Source organism: Diospyros lotus, unplaced genomic scaffold, assembly GCF_014633365.1.
Source record: "Diospyros lotus cultivar Yz01 unplaced genomic scaffold, ASM1463336v1 superscaf1, whole genome shotgun sequence".
In the NCBI taxonomy this organism is placed as follows: Eukaryota; Viridiplantae; Streptophyta; class Magnoliopsida; order Ericales; family Ebenaceae; genus Diospyros; species Diospyros lotus.
In genome coordinates this window covers 3,940,400-3,954,198 of record NW_026267104.1, presented here as the reverse complement: position 1 = coordinate 3,954,198, position 13,799 = coordinate 3,940,400, and the positions used below count along the sequence as shown (strand labels likewise).

General features: G+C 42.3%; 2 protein-coding genes across 2 annotated transcripts in view; both read left to right on the top strand.

Annotated features, from left to right (window-relative positions):
• Positions 1 to 8,225, top strand: part of LOC127793259 (bifunctional TH2 protein, mitochondrial-like) — an 87,743-nt gene extending 79,518 nt beyond the window's left edge. The window contains exon 7 of the transcript XR_008021289.1: positions 8,151 to 8,225. The gene's annotated coding sequence lies outside the window, so the exon portion shown is untranslated. The remainder of the gene's footprint in view (positions 1 to 8,150) is intronic.
• On the top strand, positions 5,529 to 8,225 carry LOC127793260 (bifunctional TH2 protein, mitochondrial-like). Its single transcript, XM_052324096.1, has 6 exons — positions 5,529 to 5,908; positions 6,115 to 6,211; positions 6,288 to 6,563; positions 6,662 to 7,034; positions 7,130 to 7,396; positions 7,483 to 8,225. Exons 1-6 carry the CDS (start codon positions 5,580 to 5,582, stop codon positions 7,977 to 7,979), a joined length of 1,839 nt encoding a protein of 612 aa, XP_052180056.1. The 5' UTR covers positions 5,529 to 5,579; the 3' UTR covers positions 7,980 to 8,225.
• Positions 8,226 to 13,799: the final 5,574 nt, after the last annotated feature.

The window sequence follows — 13,799 nt, the reverse complement described above, 5'->3', positions numbered from 1 at the left end:
TTTGGTTCTTGTTAAGGGAACTCATCTCCTCTTTCATTGCTTCTGTCCATTCTTTTGAGTATTTACTTCTTATGGCTTCCTCATATGTGTTAGGCTCATTTTCTGCTAGGTCTTGATAGCTTGCATAGGCTAATTCAAAATCTGAGGCTAATCTTTGAGGTAACCTATGAGACCTTCTTTCCCTATCCCTAGCTAGTTGGTAATCAGAAACTGATGGCTGGTCATTTTGAAAATCTTCTACTGTTTCACTCTCCTCATTTACTTCAGGCTGATTTTGACTTTCTACTTCACTAGAGGTGGAAGAAGTGTTCTCCACCTGATCTGAATTAGTAGGGGCTTGGGTGCTTGAGTTTTTCAACTCTTCTTGAGGACTCTTGTCCTCATTAATTTTGTCACCACAAGGCTTTGTACAAGGCATTTCTGATTCATTAAATGTGACATCTTTACTAATAATAATTCTTATTCCCTTTTGGTTTCTATCCCATAGCCTATACCCTTTGACTCCCTCAGGATATCCTAAGAAAACACATTTCTTAGCTCTCGGCTCTAATTTTCCCTCATTTTGATGAGTGAAGGCTGCACAACCAAAGGTTCTAAGAATTGAGTAGTTGGCACATTTTCCATGCCATTTTTCATAAGGGGTATCACCATTTAATGTAGCTGAAGGAGTAAGATTAACTAGGTAACATGCAGTCATAACTGCTTCTCCCCATAATGACTTAGGTATATTAGAACTAATCATCATACACCTAACCTTATCTAAGAGGGTCCTATTCATCCTCTCAGCTACTCCATTCTGTTGAGGAGTGTAGGGAACTGTTCTATGCCTAGTAATTCCATACTCCTTGCATAGGTTATCAAAATCAGAATTGCAAAATTCTAAGCCATTATCAGTCCTAAGGTATTTTATTTTTTTGTCAGTTTGATTCTCTATTTGAGTTTTCCAGTTTTTAAAACTTTTAAAAGTTTCTGATTTATCTTTTAAGAGAAGAACCCAAACTCGCCTAGAGTAATCATCAATCATAGACAAAAAATACCTATTACCACCTGATGTGGGTTTTGATGCTGGCCCCCAAAGGTCTGAATGAATGTATTCTAAGGCTCTAGAGGCTCCATGAACATTTGAGGAGAAAGATAGCCTATGATGTTTTCCTAGGACACAATGATCACAGAAAGGGATATCAGACACAAAGTCCTTACCAAAAACACCTTTATCACTTAGCAACTTAAGCCCTTTAACACTTACATGTGCTAACCTGTTGTGCCACTTGATAGTGACATCAGGATTTATTGATGCTATATGAGATCCTAGATTATTAATTACCTCAGCATTTAATACATAGATCCCATTTCTCCTTACCCCTTTACATACTACCATTGATCCTTTAAACATTTTTAACACCCCATTTTCAATTTTTCCAGTAAGACCACTCTTTTCTAATTCTCCAACTGAAATTAAATTTCTAGCCATTTCAGGTATATATCTAACATCTTTTAAATTTAAGACATAGCCATTATCTAACTTAACAGAGATGTTTCCTACCCCAACGATTTTATATGCTAAGTTACTGCATACTATGGCATGCCCACCTTCAGATTCATGTAAGTTTTCAAACCAATGTTTTTGTGATGTAACATGAAATGATGCTCCTGAATCTAAGATCCATTCATGCATGTATGATTTTGCAGCAACATTAATTTCAGTGGAATCAGAATCTAAGAGCATGTAGACTTCACTAGGATCATATGAGGTTACTACATTAGCTTCTTCTTGATCCTTACCCTTTTCTTTATTTTTATTTTTCTCTGCATAGCAATCTTTAATAAAGTGTCCAATCTTACCACACCCATAGCACTTTTTCCCCTTTCCTCGGTTTTTGGATTTGGACCTACTTCTACCCTTTTTCTTACTACCTCCCTCTTGGTTTTTAAATTGGAACCTACCTCTCATCATATGGACCTCACCATGCCTTTTCTCATGTTTAAGTTTCATTTCTTTACTTCTTAAAGAATCTATAACAATTTTAGGTGTTAAGGTATCCCTACCATACTTAATGGCATTTTTTACCTCTTTATAGATATCTGGAATTGCATTTAATAAGATCACAGCCTTATATTCTTCAGATACTGTTTCACCACAATTAGTGATATCTTGAACTAATTTGTTGAAGACATCTAAGTTGTCATCTAGATCCTTAGAGGGGTCAATCTTAAAACTGAAAAAATTTTCTAACAAATAGAGTTTATTTGGTGTAGACTTCTTTACATATAATTTTTCTAATTTTTCCCATAGCTCTTTAGTTGTGTTAAGTTTTCCTACCTTTCTTAACACTGAATCAGAGAGGTGTAAGATTATTGAAGTGTATGCCAATTCATCAGCTTCTAGTATTTGTTCTTCTTTAGTACCTTCAGGGTATTTACCATCTATGGCCTTAGATACCTTTTGTTGTACTAAAATCCCCTTCATTTTTTGTTGCCAAATAGAAAAGTCCCCCTTCCCATTGAAAACCCCTAGTTCAAAGTGTGTAGTCATACTCACTAAGTATATGAATTTCACACAGAATATGCAGCCTAATTAAATTTAATACAAACACACAGTTTTAAAATTAATTCAGGCAGCAAATTCTCAAGAGGTTAATAAAGCAGAACTGATCAGGACTAAACAGAGTAGTGAAGACTGATTTACAAGGTAATCAGTATTATAGATTTGCACACAGCCAAGAATAACTGATATCACACACAATAAATTTTCAGAATGCACTAGGAACGTATCGGCAAAAAAAAAAAAAAAATTGAGAACAGTAACAGCAGAACAAATAACTAAAGCTGATACAAACTTTACCGAGCTAGATCTCAAGAGAGAGATCTAGAAAGAAATAGGGTCGGATCTCTCGAGCCTGCCAACCTTCACGAGCCAAAGTCTGTCACTACACGCACCGTTACCAGCCGGAGTGTAGACTGGCATGCGCCGGTCAGGGCGAAGCTACTCGGACTGATGATCACGGATCTGGGGTTGGTTTACCCCGAATCATTCACTGCACAAAGCAATATGAGTTAACCGATTCGGGTTTCAAGTAAACCCTAGAACCACTTACCGTGAAAAAATTGATCGAAGAAACCAGAGGGCCTTTTTTTTTTTTTCGATTAGGGTTTGATTTTGCACAACCCAGGAGTCACACAAGGCTCTGATACCATTTGTTGCGGAAGATAAATGTTCAAAACAGAAAAAGAGGTTAGAGCAATATATAATCAAACCAAATAGTTATCGAACAAATCAGCTAAGAACATGATAGAACAAGAGAAACTCCCTGTAAATAACTTGTCAAGGCTCAGATCTGGGTCAGTCCAGATTATACCACCCAGGTAACACCAAAATAGGGACACCAAGCCTCACGGAAGCTCACAAGGGACAAGCCACACAAGACCCCCAAATCGGAACCCTAAACCCTCTCGGCCAGTACACCAATCTTCTCCCAAAACCACACAGGTAACGTTCACCACAAGATCCACTAAGGAACAAGAACGATCACAGAGATATGAGACGAAGAACAGTATCCGAGAACTTACCTCAAACGGATCTATCGCGCCAAGTAAATAGAGGCTACTCACCGACCGACCATTGGCTTCCCAAAGGAAAGGAAGATCACTCCAAGAAGATGAGATCTGACCGAAGAAGGAAAGGACCAGCTTACGGATCTCAGCCATCGAAGGAAAGGATCGGGAGAGCAAAGAGAAGAAGAGAGAGAGAGAGAGGCCGCCGAATGAGGACAAAGAAGGCAGAAAAGATGCCTTTTATATGGTGGTACTAGGGCACGGTTGCAAAGGGCCATTTGGCTTGGGCTTGGGCTCGGCTTGGGCTTCCTTAGGCCTTAAGCAAATGGGCTTAGCCCATTTCTCCTCCAAAAGGCCTAATTAAGGGCTTATGGCCTGACTTTTAATGGGCTGCCAATGGGTGGTATTTTTGGACAGTACTTCAATCCCGGGCCGAAACCTATGAAGATAAACCCGAATATTTCGTCATAACCTTGGGCCTCTTTGGGAAACAAAAAACAACATAGGAGGATCACTCTTATAGAAATTATAAAAAAATTAAATATTTAATAAAAATTACAAAATATATCTAACATTTCAAATTGTGGGGGGGGGGGGGGGGCTTTGCCCCTAGCTCTAGATGAGTTACAGACATAAATTTTATTAATTTAATCATCAACATGATGCTACATAAAAGTGAATATATTTGTAAAATTTGGATCATCTATCAATCTTTTTCACAATTTTTAAATATGCAATGTTATGCGATCACTAAAAGATGATCGATTAGAATATACTTTCCTTATTTTGTAGGAAAATCACCAAGTGAGTTTAGAACCCTTTTTTGTTTTATAATTCTAAATAGTTTGCTTCTTTTTCGTTTTTTATCAAATTAATCCTCCTGTTTGTTTAGAAGTACTTTGATTATTAATGTTCACTATTTTAAGGCTTAAATTATATTTTTATTAATATATATCAGAATATTAACATGTGTACAGCGTTGACAAGTGTAAGGAAGAACAAATAAAAGGACAAAACATGTGTTCACATGTTGTTTGTCTTTTTCTCACACAAGTGGTTCAGATCTGAGACAGGAACAGGGCATAGACTCGTGCAGCACGTTCATTCCGCTTGATTGGAAGACGCCGAGGGAGATCATGAAGGTCTATGCTCTATTCTGTTTTATTTTTATTTTTATTTTTTTTTTATAATCCAGGAACTCCAGCCTTGCACCAACCCTTTGGACCCCAACAAACGGCACCAAACCTGGAGCCTACAACCCACCCTCCCAGAACCGCAGATATGTAAATCCGGGTTTGATCCCAAACAGCAAAAACAGTATTGGTCATAAGACGCAAAGTCCAGCAGAAAATACCAGAGGCACCTCCCACCACTCGAACTCGCAACCTCGCGACCATCCCCTCCCACCTCCACCGCTGGCTACCCTGTGGGGGGCATTCTGTCTTAATATTGGGAATCATAGTGCACTTCTTAGAAGAAGTTGCTTGGAAAGCAAGGAATTAATATTGAGAAAAATAAATACCGAGTCGAATTTATATAAAATAAATAAAAAGGGTTACTTTTTTTTTATTGGTACTCTTTTTAAAAAATTAGAAATTTTTTAATGTAGTTTATCCACATTAAGTCTTTGCTCACGGGACCAATATTTCACCTTTTATAGTCTGATAAAGAAACGACAAGCTGATGGCCTCAAAAGTCAAGAATGATGAGATAAGACAGGTTTATGAAAAAAGTCCAATATCAATATATTTAATTAATCAATTAATTAATCAGATCCAAACTATCCATTAGGTAGGTGGGCGCACATGCAAAATGTTGGGGAGCTAGGTTACGTGATCTAAGTCATTGTTTATAGAAAATTTTGGCCTCCGTCCACATGATTGTGTCAGGTTGAAAATTTATGACCGTGTTTGTTGCTCTCGTGTTATTTGCGTTGTTCACGTGGAAGTTTTATTTGTGCTGGAGCTATGCTTTTATCCTCACTTAGGTTTTGCAAACTCATGGGCATAGCCTTGGGCTATAAATAGATGGCCTCACTGGCAGCTTCATTTCAAGCATCGATCGATCTCCTAGCCCCTCCTGTCCCATCAACAGTTTTTTTGACCAAAATGCGGAGCTTTATGAGTCTGTTTATGAACATAGTGCTGCTGTCAGCATCCTTGGCCGTTCATCCCTCTGCCGCTGCAAGCAGCAAACTGAGTTTTGCTGATGCAGTATGGAATGACTGTCGGGCAGAAGCACTTAACGCTTTGTACTCCCCATTTGTTGTGGCTTTGGCTGCCGGAAATCTCGATAACGAAACTTATGCGCAGTACATCTACCAAGATGCTCCTTATGCCCAGGCCGCAGCAGATGCGTGAGTTCTTTTCTTCTTCTCTTCCTCTTCCGGGCTCATGGAGTAGATAGGCACAGTTACTCCACCCCGAGTAGCTTTTCATTTCAATGCTGCCCAGAAAAAAAAAAAAAACTTTTTGTTTAGTGGGTGGTTGCATGGAGCCATTTTCATAAGAAAGCAAGGGGAAAAAAATGAACATGATTGCTTGATTCTTCTGGAATTTGCAGGAACGTAGTGGCGTTGAATTATGCTGTTGATCCCCTGGCAAAGAAGATATTCGCCATGTTCAACGACTCCAATGCTCGGGGAGCAGAGTCCTTTCGGGTAAGACATTGGTCTCATTTACAACAATCTTTTCACTTAATTCATTGATAGTAATACAGTCAGTGGTTTTCCACAGCAATGGTTGGATGAGCACATACCAAATGCAACATATCCCCTCAACAATGCCACCATAAATTACATGAACTTTCTGAACAACACAGCCCACGGCATAGTTGAAGGAATTGATAAGCCTTTCACAGGAAAAATCGCTTCGGTTCTCAGTATGGCTGCCTTCATTCCTTGTTGGAAGCTGTATTATCACATTGGCATGCAGATTGTGGCAGCCGTCGGGAACTACAGTGACAACCCTTATTACGACTGGATCTACGGCAACTCCGAGGAATCCTTAAAGGTAAGGCCTGTTTTGGATTTTTCCTTCCAAGTGCTTGTGTGACGTTTAGCATGATCATTGACAATCACCCTGCCTCCTACTTGTCCTGCGTTCTCCAGAATAAGCTTGTGAAAATTGATGATGTCTTTGATACCCTCGCGGCAGACCTAACCGTAGAGGAACTCGCCATCGTAGAGCAGGTTCATCGACAGGGCATGAGATGCGAAGTAGAGTTCTTCCTTGCGCAGCCGCTCTTCCAATATACCTCAGTTCCCCTGTCGAGAGAACTGATCAACGCTACAGGGCGGCTTTTGATATTCTATGGTTTTGATGGAAGCAGCAATGTTGTGGATTCCTCTGTAGCTCTGGCCGACCTCGCAGTCTCATCAGCTTCTGACAAAACAAAAGCCAAGGCCACATGGGGCCGTCTCTTCTCGCAGTACAAGGAGGAGTATGGACTTGGAGTCGAGAACATCAGCAATTCCGCCCAAGGTACCAGCCTTTCCGGTTTCTTCTCCTGACTTGCTTTGGCATCTCCCACTATTCTTTCGTGGTTTTGATTTCGAGCTTCACCTCTGCCGCTGCAGCTGAGAAATTCGATTACTACAACCTTTCTAAAGAGTTTGAGAAATTCTCAATCATTGAAGGCGCAAACCTTTTGAGAGTGAATCGATCCGGAGCTCTTGCAGGCATACAAGCCAAGGCCACAGAAAGCGCAGGAGAAGATGCTATAATTCTCCAGGATTTCATCACCTTCTTCCGGAGGCTGGCGACGCGTCGAAAGTTGAACTCCACCGCTAATGTGATCTCCACAACTTGGAGCGCTTCTCTAGTTAAAGCAGTCTTTTCCTCTGGTATGTATCTTCCCGTCATCACCATGAGCAATGAGGATGGCCCTCCTGTCACTGATTGGATTCATTGGTTTTTGACTTTTGAGCAGTGGGTCTAAACCAACTCCAAGTTCATGCAAACGAGTTGGCATTTGAGGGATCGGTGTCCACCGGTGGGATTATCGACACCATAGTCTCTCCCGCAGACAGAGTTTCAGTCCTTGAGGAGATCGTGAATCAGTATTCAAACCAAAAAAAGTTGACAGTCTACGCAGGAGAATCAGTTGAAGAACTGCTGCCTCTGCTAAGGGCAGACATAGGCATAGTGGTGGGACCCAGTTCAAGCCTGAAGAGAGTGGGAACCCAGCTGGGCGTTACCTTTAGGTCATTGTTCTCGGCTTCCATCAGCGTTCAGAATGGTACCACCCCGACCCAAAGGCCTAATTGGAAAGCGTCACCGGGCCTTCTCTACACAGTTTCCAGCTGGACAGAGATCGATGCGTTCGTGCTGGGATGGCAGAATCACTTCGACATTGTTGGACCAGGAGCTCCGAGGGAATCACGAATGGGCTATTTATGTGAGATGGGCGTTCCCATATTTATGTGAGAAAGATCGGTGGGGTATTGTAACATCCTGAATTTCCATTTTTAATTTATGTAATTCTTGTCATCATGGTTAGATAGACTGCATGGGTGTGTGAGTCATGTAGTCGGGATGTCTGGTGGATGTTGTGAGTGTTTCGGAAAGTTCGGAGTGGACTTTTGCATATTCTGGGAGGTTAAGTCGACTTTGTAATACCCCCGTATTACGTGATGTCAAAAATAAATGATTTCTGATTATTTTTGAGAAGGATATCGAGTGATTTGGAAAGCCCAAACGTCATTTATGAGAAAATAGGCTAATAAATTACAGAAAAAGGGTTTCGAGTACTGAATAAATTGTCGAATTGACGACAGAGAATGCCTTAGGATTTGGATGCTCAGGAAAGAGGACACGATATTGATGAGCGTTTCGAGACATGATTTATGGTGCTAAAAGAAATTTAATCTGAGATAGTTTTTGATACAGCGAACATACAGCTGCGAAAATCAAATGGTTAGAAGAGGGTCGAATGGAATGTTAGGGAAGGCAGAGGGGCCCTGAGGGTGGTCCAATTTTGCGTATGAAACAACCCTGAAGTGATTTTAGATAAAATAAATGTCCCGTGCAAGCGTAGGGAAGAAATTAATTTTATCGAGTAGTGTCCGATATTAATTTTACGAATATTAAAGGATGGCTAGCAAGTCTGATGGTTTTAATGGGTTTTCTTGAAATTTAATAAGTCTCAACGGGAATTAAAAGAGATCGGAGGGTATGGTGAAATTAGTACATAGTAATAGTACAAATTATATGATATAATTATATATATATGTGTGTGTGCGCGCGTATGCGTGAAGCATGGGCAAGCGACAGTGGGGTAGGAAATTGATTTGGATTGAAATGGATTGAGGGAATGGGAGCAGGTATGGGGCGTTTGAAGGAAGAAATCAAGAGAGAGAGAAAGAAGCTTGGAAAGTAACAGAGAAAAGAGGAGTTGGCTAGAAAATTATTCAAGCGAGCAAAAGTGAGAATTCGGGGCTAAGTTCTTGTGAATTTGAAGGAGGTGTAAGAAGAGAATTTGTTCCTCTACGAGAGAGGAAAATTCTGCAACAAGAAGTGAGGAAAAAGAGTGAAAATCGAGAGAGATTTGAAGGAAAAACCAAGGCTGGTCGGAAAATTGCACTTCACCGGATAACTGACAGTAATAGTTGGAAAACGGCTCCGATCTGGCAATTTCTTTTCATAAAACTGTAGAGGAAGAGAGGGAGCTATAGGATCAAACGGGAGGTCAATCGAAGCTAAAATGAGGAAGATATGGCCAAAAAATCGAGGCTGGTCAGGGTTCGTAGTGGCCGGAGCCGCGATTTCGACCGGCCGTTTGGCCACTTTCCGGCCACTTTTTGGAAAAACCGACCCCACCATCGTGTTCGGAAGCATCGATATAGGGGGGGGTGAGCTCAGATCAGCCATTGGAGCATCGCCGGGAGCCGGCCGGCGACCGGAAAAAGGTAGGAGATGACCGGAAAAAGAGGAAAAATAAGGAAAAAAAAAGAAAAAGAAGAAACAAATAGAAAGAAATTCAGGAAAATTCTGGAAAATTTTCAAAAATTATGTTTTGACCTATTTTACTGATCTGTGGAAAATATTTGGCAGAAAATAGTCTCTAGGCACGAGTTTAGAGGAAATGTTGTAGCATTAGAAATTGCCGAATCCTCTTTCGGGAAGGTGAGATAAGCTCCAAAAATTCTGAGAAAATTACTATATAAATATTTTTCAGTGATCTACGTGTCTATGGTGTTAGATTGACTTGTTGAGATGCCTAGGATAGGGTTTCTATAGAAATGCCTAGGCCTCGTTTTGCATGCCAGTCCCGAAACGATTCTATTTTACTGTTCTACCCTTGTTACTGTTCATTTCATGCTCTATATGTCATTGTGAAAGCATGATCTCGATTTATACTTGTCACGCCTCAGTTTGCGTGCATTGATATTGGCATTTGAATTCTCGTGCATTCGGGGTTGGGGACTTAGTAGGGGATGTTGCCGAAGAGCCCTATGCTGGAATTGTCTGATGGGGTATACCGTGCCGGGGTAGTGTGGTCCCAGTGTGTGTTTGCCAGTGTGACCGCTTTGAAATCCGTGCCTGGGTGACAGGACAGTCCGCCTACTAGGTGTGTGTCGGCATGTCTAATTATCTCTCATGAGCATGTTATACTCCTGTTTATCTCTCTTAGATGTCATAATCTAATTGTTTTGGACACTCGTCCCTAGAACATTTTTCCTCGTTCCAGATGACATTTCTCGTAGGTCCGGCAAGGAGTGAGTTGAATAATTGATTTGAGGGTATTGTCGATTAGTGCATGTGTCCTATTTGCTTCCCTATTGTCGTTATGTATTATTTTGAGGTTGGGAACTCGTATAATCAATTATGTAATGTATGGCTTGATGTGACCTATGACACCATTAGTGGTTCGTGGAGATTGATTCGAGGTTCTTAAGAGACGGCCCGATGACGTTGATTATTGTATTTCTTTATTTTTTATTATTCATGATTATCAAAGACCAGGTCGTTACAGACTTAAAGTGGGTGAAGAGTCGACTGAGCTTAAGTCGAGTTAAGGTCTATGTTCAGTCGACTTAATGTTAAGTCAACTTAGGGTGTATGTTAAGTCGACTTAATGGGGTGAACCTAAGTCGACTTATCTGCAATCAGATTGCGAAATTTAAGAAACCCTCTCGCGTGAAATGGCAGCAGAAGCAGCGGGCAAAGGGAGAGAAGAAAAGGGAAGAAAAGAGAAGAAAGGAAGGAAAATAAGAGAAAAGAGGTAGAAAAAGGTAAGATCCGACCGCTAGGAATTATATTTAAGTAGTATTGAGCCTTTCTGGCAGATTAATTTTGGACTTAAACAGTTAAAATTGTGTATATAAATGATGGTATTTTTGGGTAATGTTGGCTTTGTCAGGAAAAGGAGATTTATTTGGCTAATCTGGACTTGGATAAAGGAGTTCCAGCTATTGAGGCAAGTTCCTTCTTTTATTTTTATTATATGATGCTTATGGTGGCCCATAGCCTATGTGGGGTCGGTGTGTGTATATGTTTGGTTGGGTTAGGAGGATTTGTTCCCCTCTTACTTTCCTTTCAACGGGATGATGCGTTTTTGTGGGGTTATGGTCAGGGTTTGCTCACCCTGCCAAGGAGGCTTTTGTTCCTCGTGTGTTGACCATTGTGGGTCTGCATTGATGCGTGAGTATGGTTCCGCGTCCTTGAGACACATTTGTGTGGGTTATTGTGAGGTGTTTTACCATATATGTATATGATGACATGCATGGATATATGGGTATTCCCACGCGTGTGTGTGGATGGTGATTATGTGTTATGGGTGCACATGACATTACATTATGCATGATGATGATGATGGGGATGGTATTGGTGGGGCCCGAGGGGCCTATCCACGTGCGATCGTATCGTGAGGGGTGATCCATGATTAGGAGTTTGGCAGGGCGGACACCCTCTGGCGTTTGGCAGTAGCGCGCGGCGCCTTGATACATATTGGCATACTTGCATTGCGCCATCTATATTATTATGTGATAGTGAGAGTTACCCTATCATATTGATATTGTGTATGAGTATATACCCCTTCTATACTTTATTATTGTGCTGAGTTGGGGTTGGGGCATTCTCTCTTACTGTTATTTCCTGTTCAATATTTCCTTATTTATGCTTGTTGAGTCTTGTGACTCACTCCTTACTTTTGCATTATTCCAGGTCGTGGCAAAAGCATAGTAGGTGAGGATTCCAGTAGGCCTGGCGCAGCTTAGAGGGTGTACAGAGCAGTCTTATGTCGGCCCCAGCCTTATTTTGGATCTTTTGCATTTTGTATATAGTTACCCTGTGTATATAGGTTTTGGGGGCCCTGATACTATTTTGTGTATGGTTGTTCCGGCATCTTGGGTTGTGTATCATATTAAATCCCAGGATCACTGATGTTTAGTATATATGCATGATGTGGCTTTTCCCTTTTGGTAGTCTCAGTTGCAATTTTGCGTGTGTATTGGGCCAAGCTTCCAGGCTGTGCTGATTTCGGTAGTTACCTATATTTTTTATGCCCTTCCTCAACTGCCTCTAGCCAGGGTACGTAGTTAGGGTGGGGGTGTCACAGATTTGTGGTATCAGAGCAGGAAATTGCACATTGGGAACCATTAGGGACGAGTCTCTGTACACCTATAGGAAGTTGTGGTTGAGTCAAGTCGTGTGAGTCGTGTGGGATAGTTATATGACCTGGAATCAGATGTGTGCAGGCGATGAGTGGTCAGAGAGGTAGACCGCGAGGTCAGGAGCGTGGCCAGTCATCTTCTGGAGCTGGCGATCTTATGCCACTTGGTGGCGAGTGGCAGCAGGAGATGGCAGAGATGCGTAGTGCTATAGCTGAGATGATGCGGACAGTGCAGACCTTGGTGGCAGACTGGGGTCAAGGCAAGGGTCAAGATCGGGTCGAGCCTGAGCAGCAGGGCCAGGGTCAGGCCAAGCAGACGAGTGTACCTGAGCCTCCGGGATCGGATAGGCAGGCGGAGATGCAGTTGATGAGGGACTTCATGTCTTTGCGCCCTTCTGAGTTTTGTGGTGGTGTTGATGCAAGGACTGCAGAGGATTGGATGCTTGCTATAGAGAAGCATCTGCAAACTGTTGGGTGCTCAGGACCTCAACAGGTGAGATTGGCTACATTTATGTTGAGAGGTGATGTTGAGCGCTTGTGGCAAATGGCCCGTCAGCGATATGCAAGACGAGGGGTCCAGTGGGCGGAGTTTCAGGCTGCTTTTAGTGAGCGATATGTCCCTAGTTGGATGAGAGAGCAGCAGATTTATGATTTCATTGAGTTGACCCAGGGAGACCAGACGGTGGCGCAGTATGAGACAGATTTTGCAGCCTTGGCACGATTTGCTCCGGCATTGATTGATACTGAGGAGATGAAGTCCTCGAAGTTTCAGAGGGGCCTTCGAGAGGAGATTCAACATGCGTTGGCAAGGGCATATATCTCAGATTTTCCATCAGTCGTTCGCCGAGCCTATATTATCGAGCGGGATTTAGAGGAGGCTCGAGCTACCTAGGCACGACGGAGAGCTACAACGCAGAGTCAGGGAGCTAGTAGTAGCAGCAGTAGTGCAGCAAGAAGAGATGATGGGAGCAATGTTCAGGCAGGAGTTCAGTCGTTCCTCCAGTATGCTCTAGTTGTGGTAGGAGACATACCGGTACTTGTCGTTCGGGGACCATTGTGTGTTATGGTTGTGGTTAGCCTGGACATAAACGTGATGAGTGCCCACGTCGTCAGTCAGGGATAGGGCAGTCCAGGGATACAGACCTGATATGTTACAGATGCGGTCAGAGGGGGCATCGAGCTTCCGAGTGTTCTCAGCCGCCCCAGTTTCCCTCTAGTGAGCAGTAGGGTAGAGGATGAGGATTCAGGCGAGCTTTTAGACTGCCCACTCCCGGGATGCAGAGTGGTACAGCTTCTTCAGCTACAGGACCGACAGTGCCTACCCAGTCAGTAGTTCCAGACAGACCCTTGACTCAAGGTCGAGTTTTTGCAGTTTCAACTGTCGAGGCTGAGCAGGGTCCTGAGTTGGTGCAAGGTATCCTTTCTTTTTATGATTCAAATGTTCGGGTATTGTTTGACACGGGATCCACTCATTCCTTCATTGCTCCACAGGTAGTTAGTCATCTTCCACTTCTAGTTTGTCAGTTGCCTTTCCAATTGGTGGTGACTACTCCTAGTGGTGTTGTTTTGAGGAGCCATGAGGTGGTGCATGATTGCGCTCTTATGATAGATGACCGAGAGTGTCTTGGAGACTT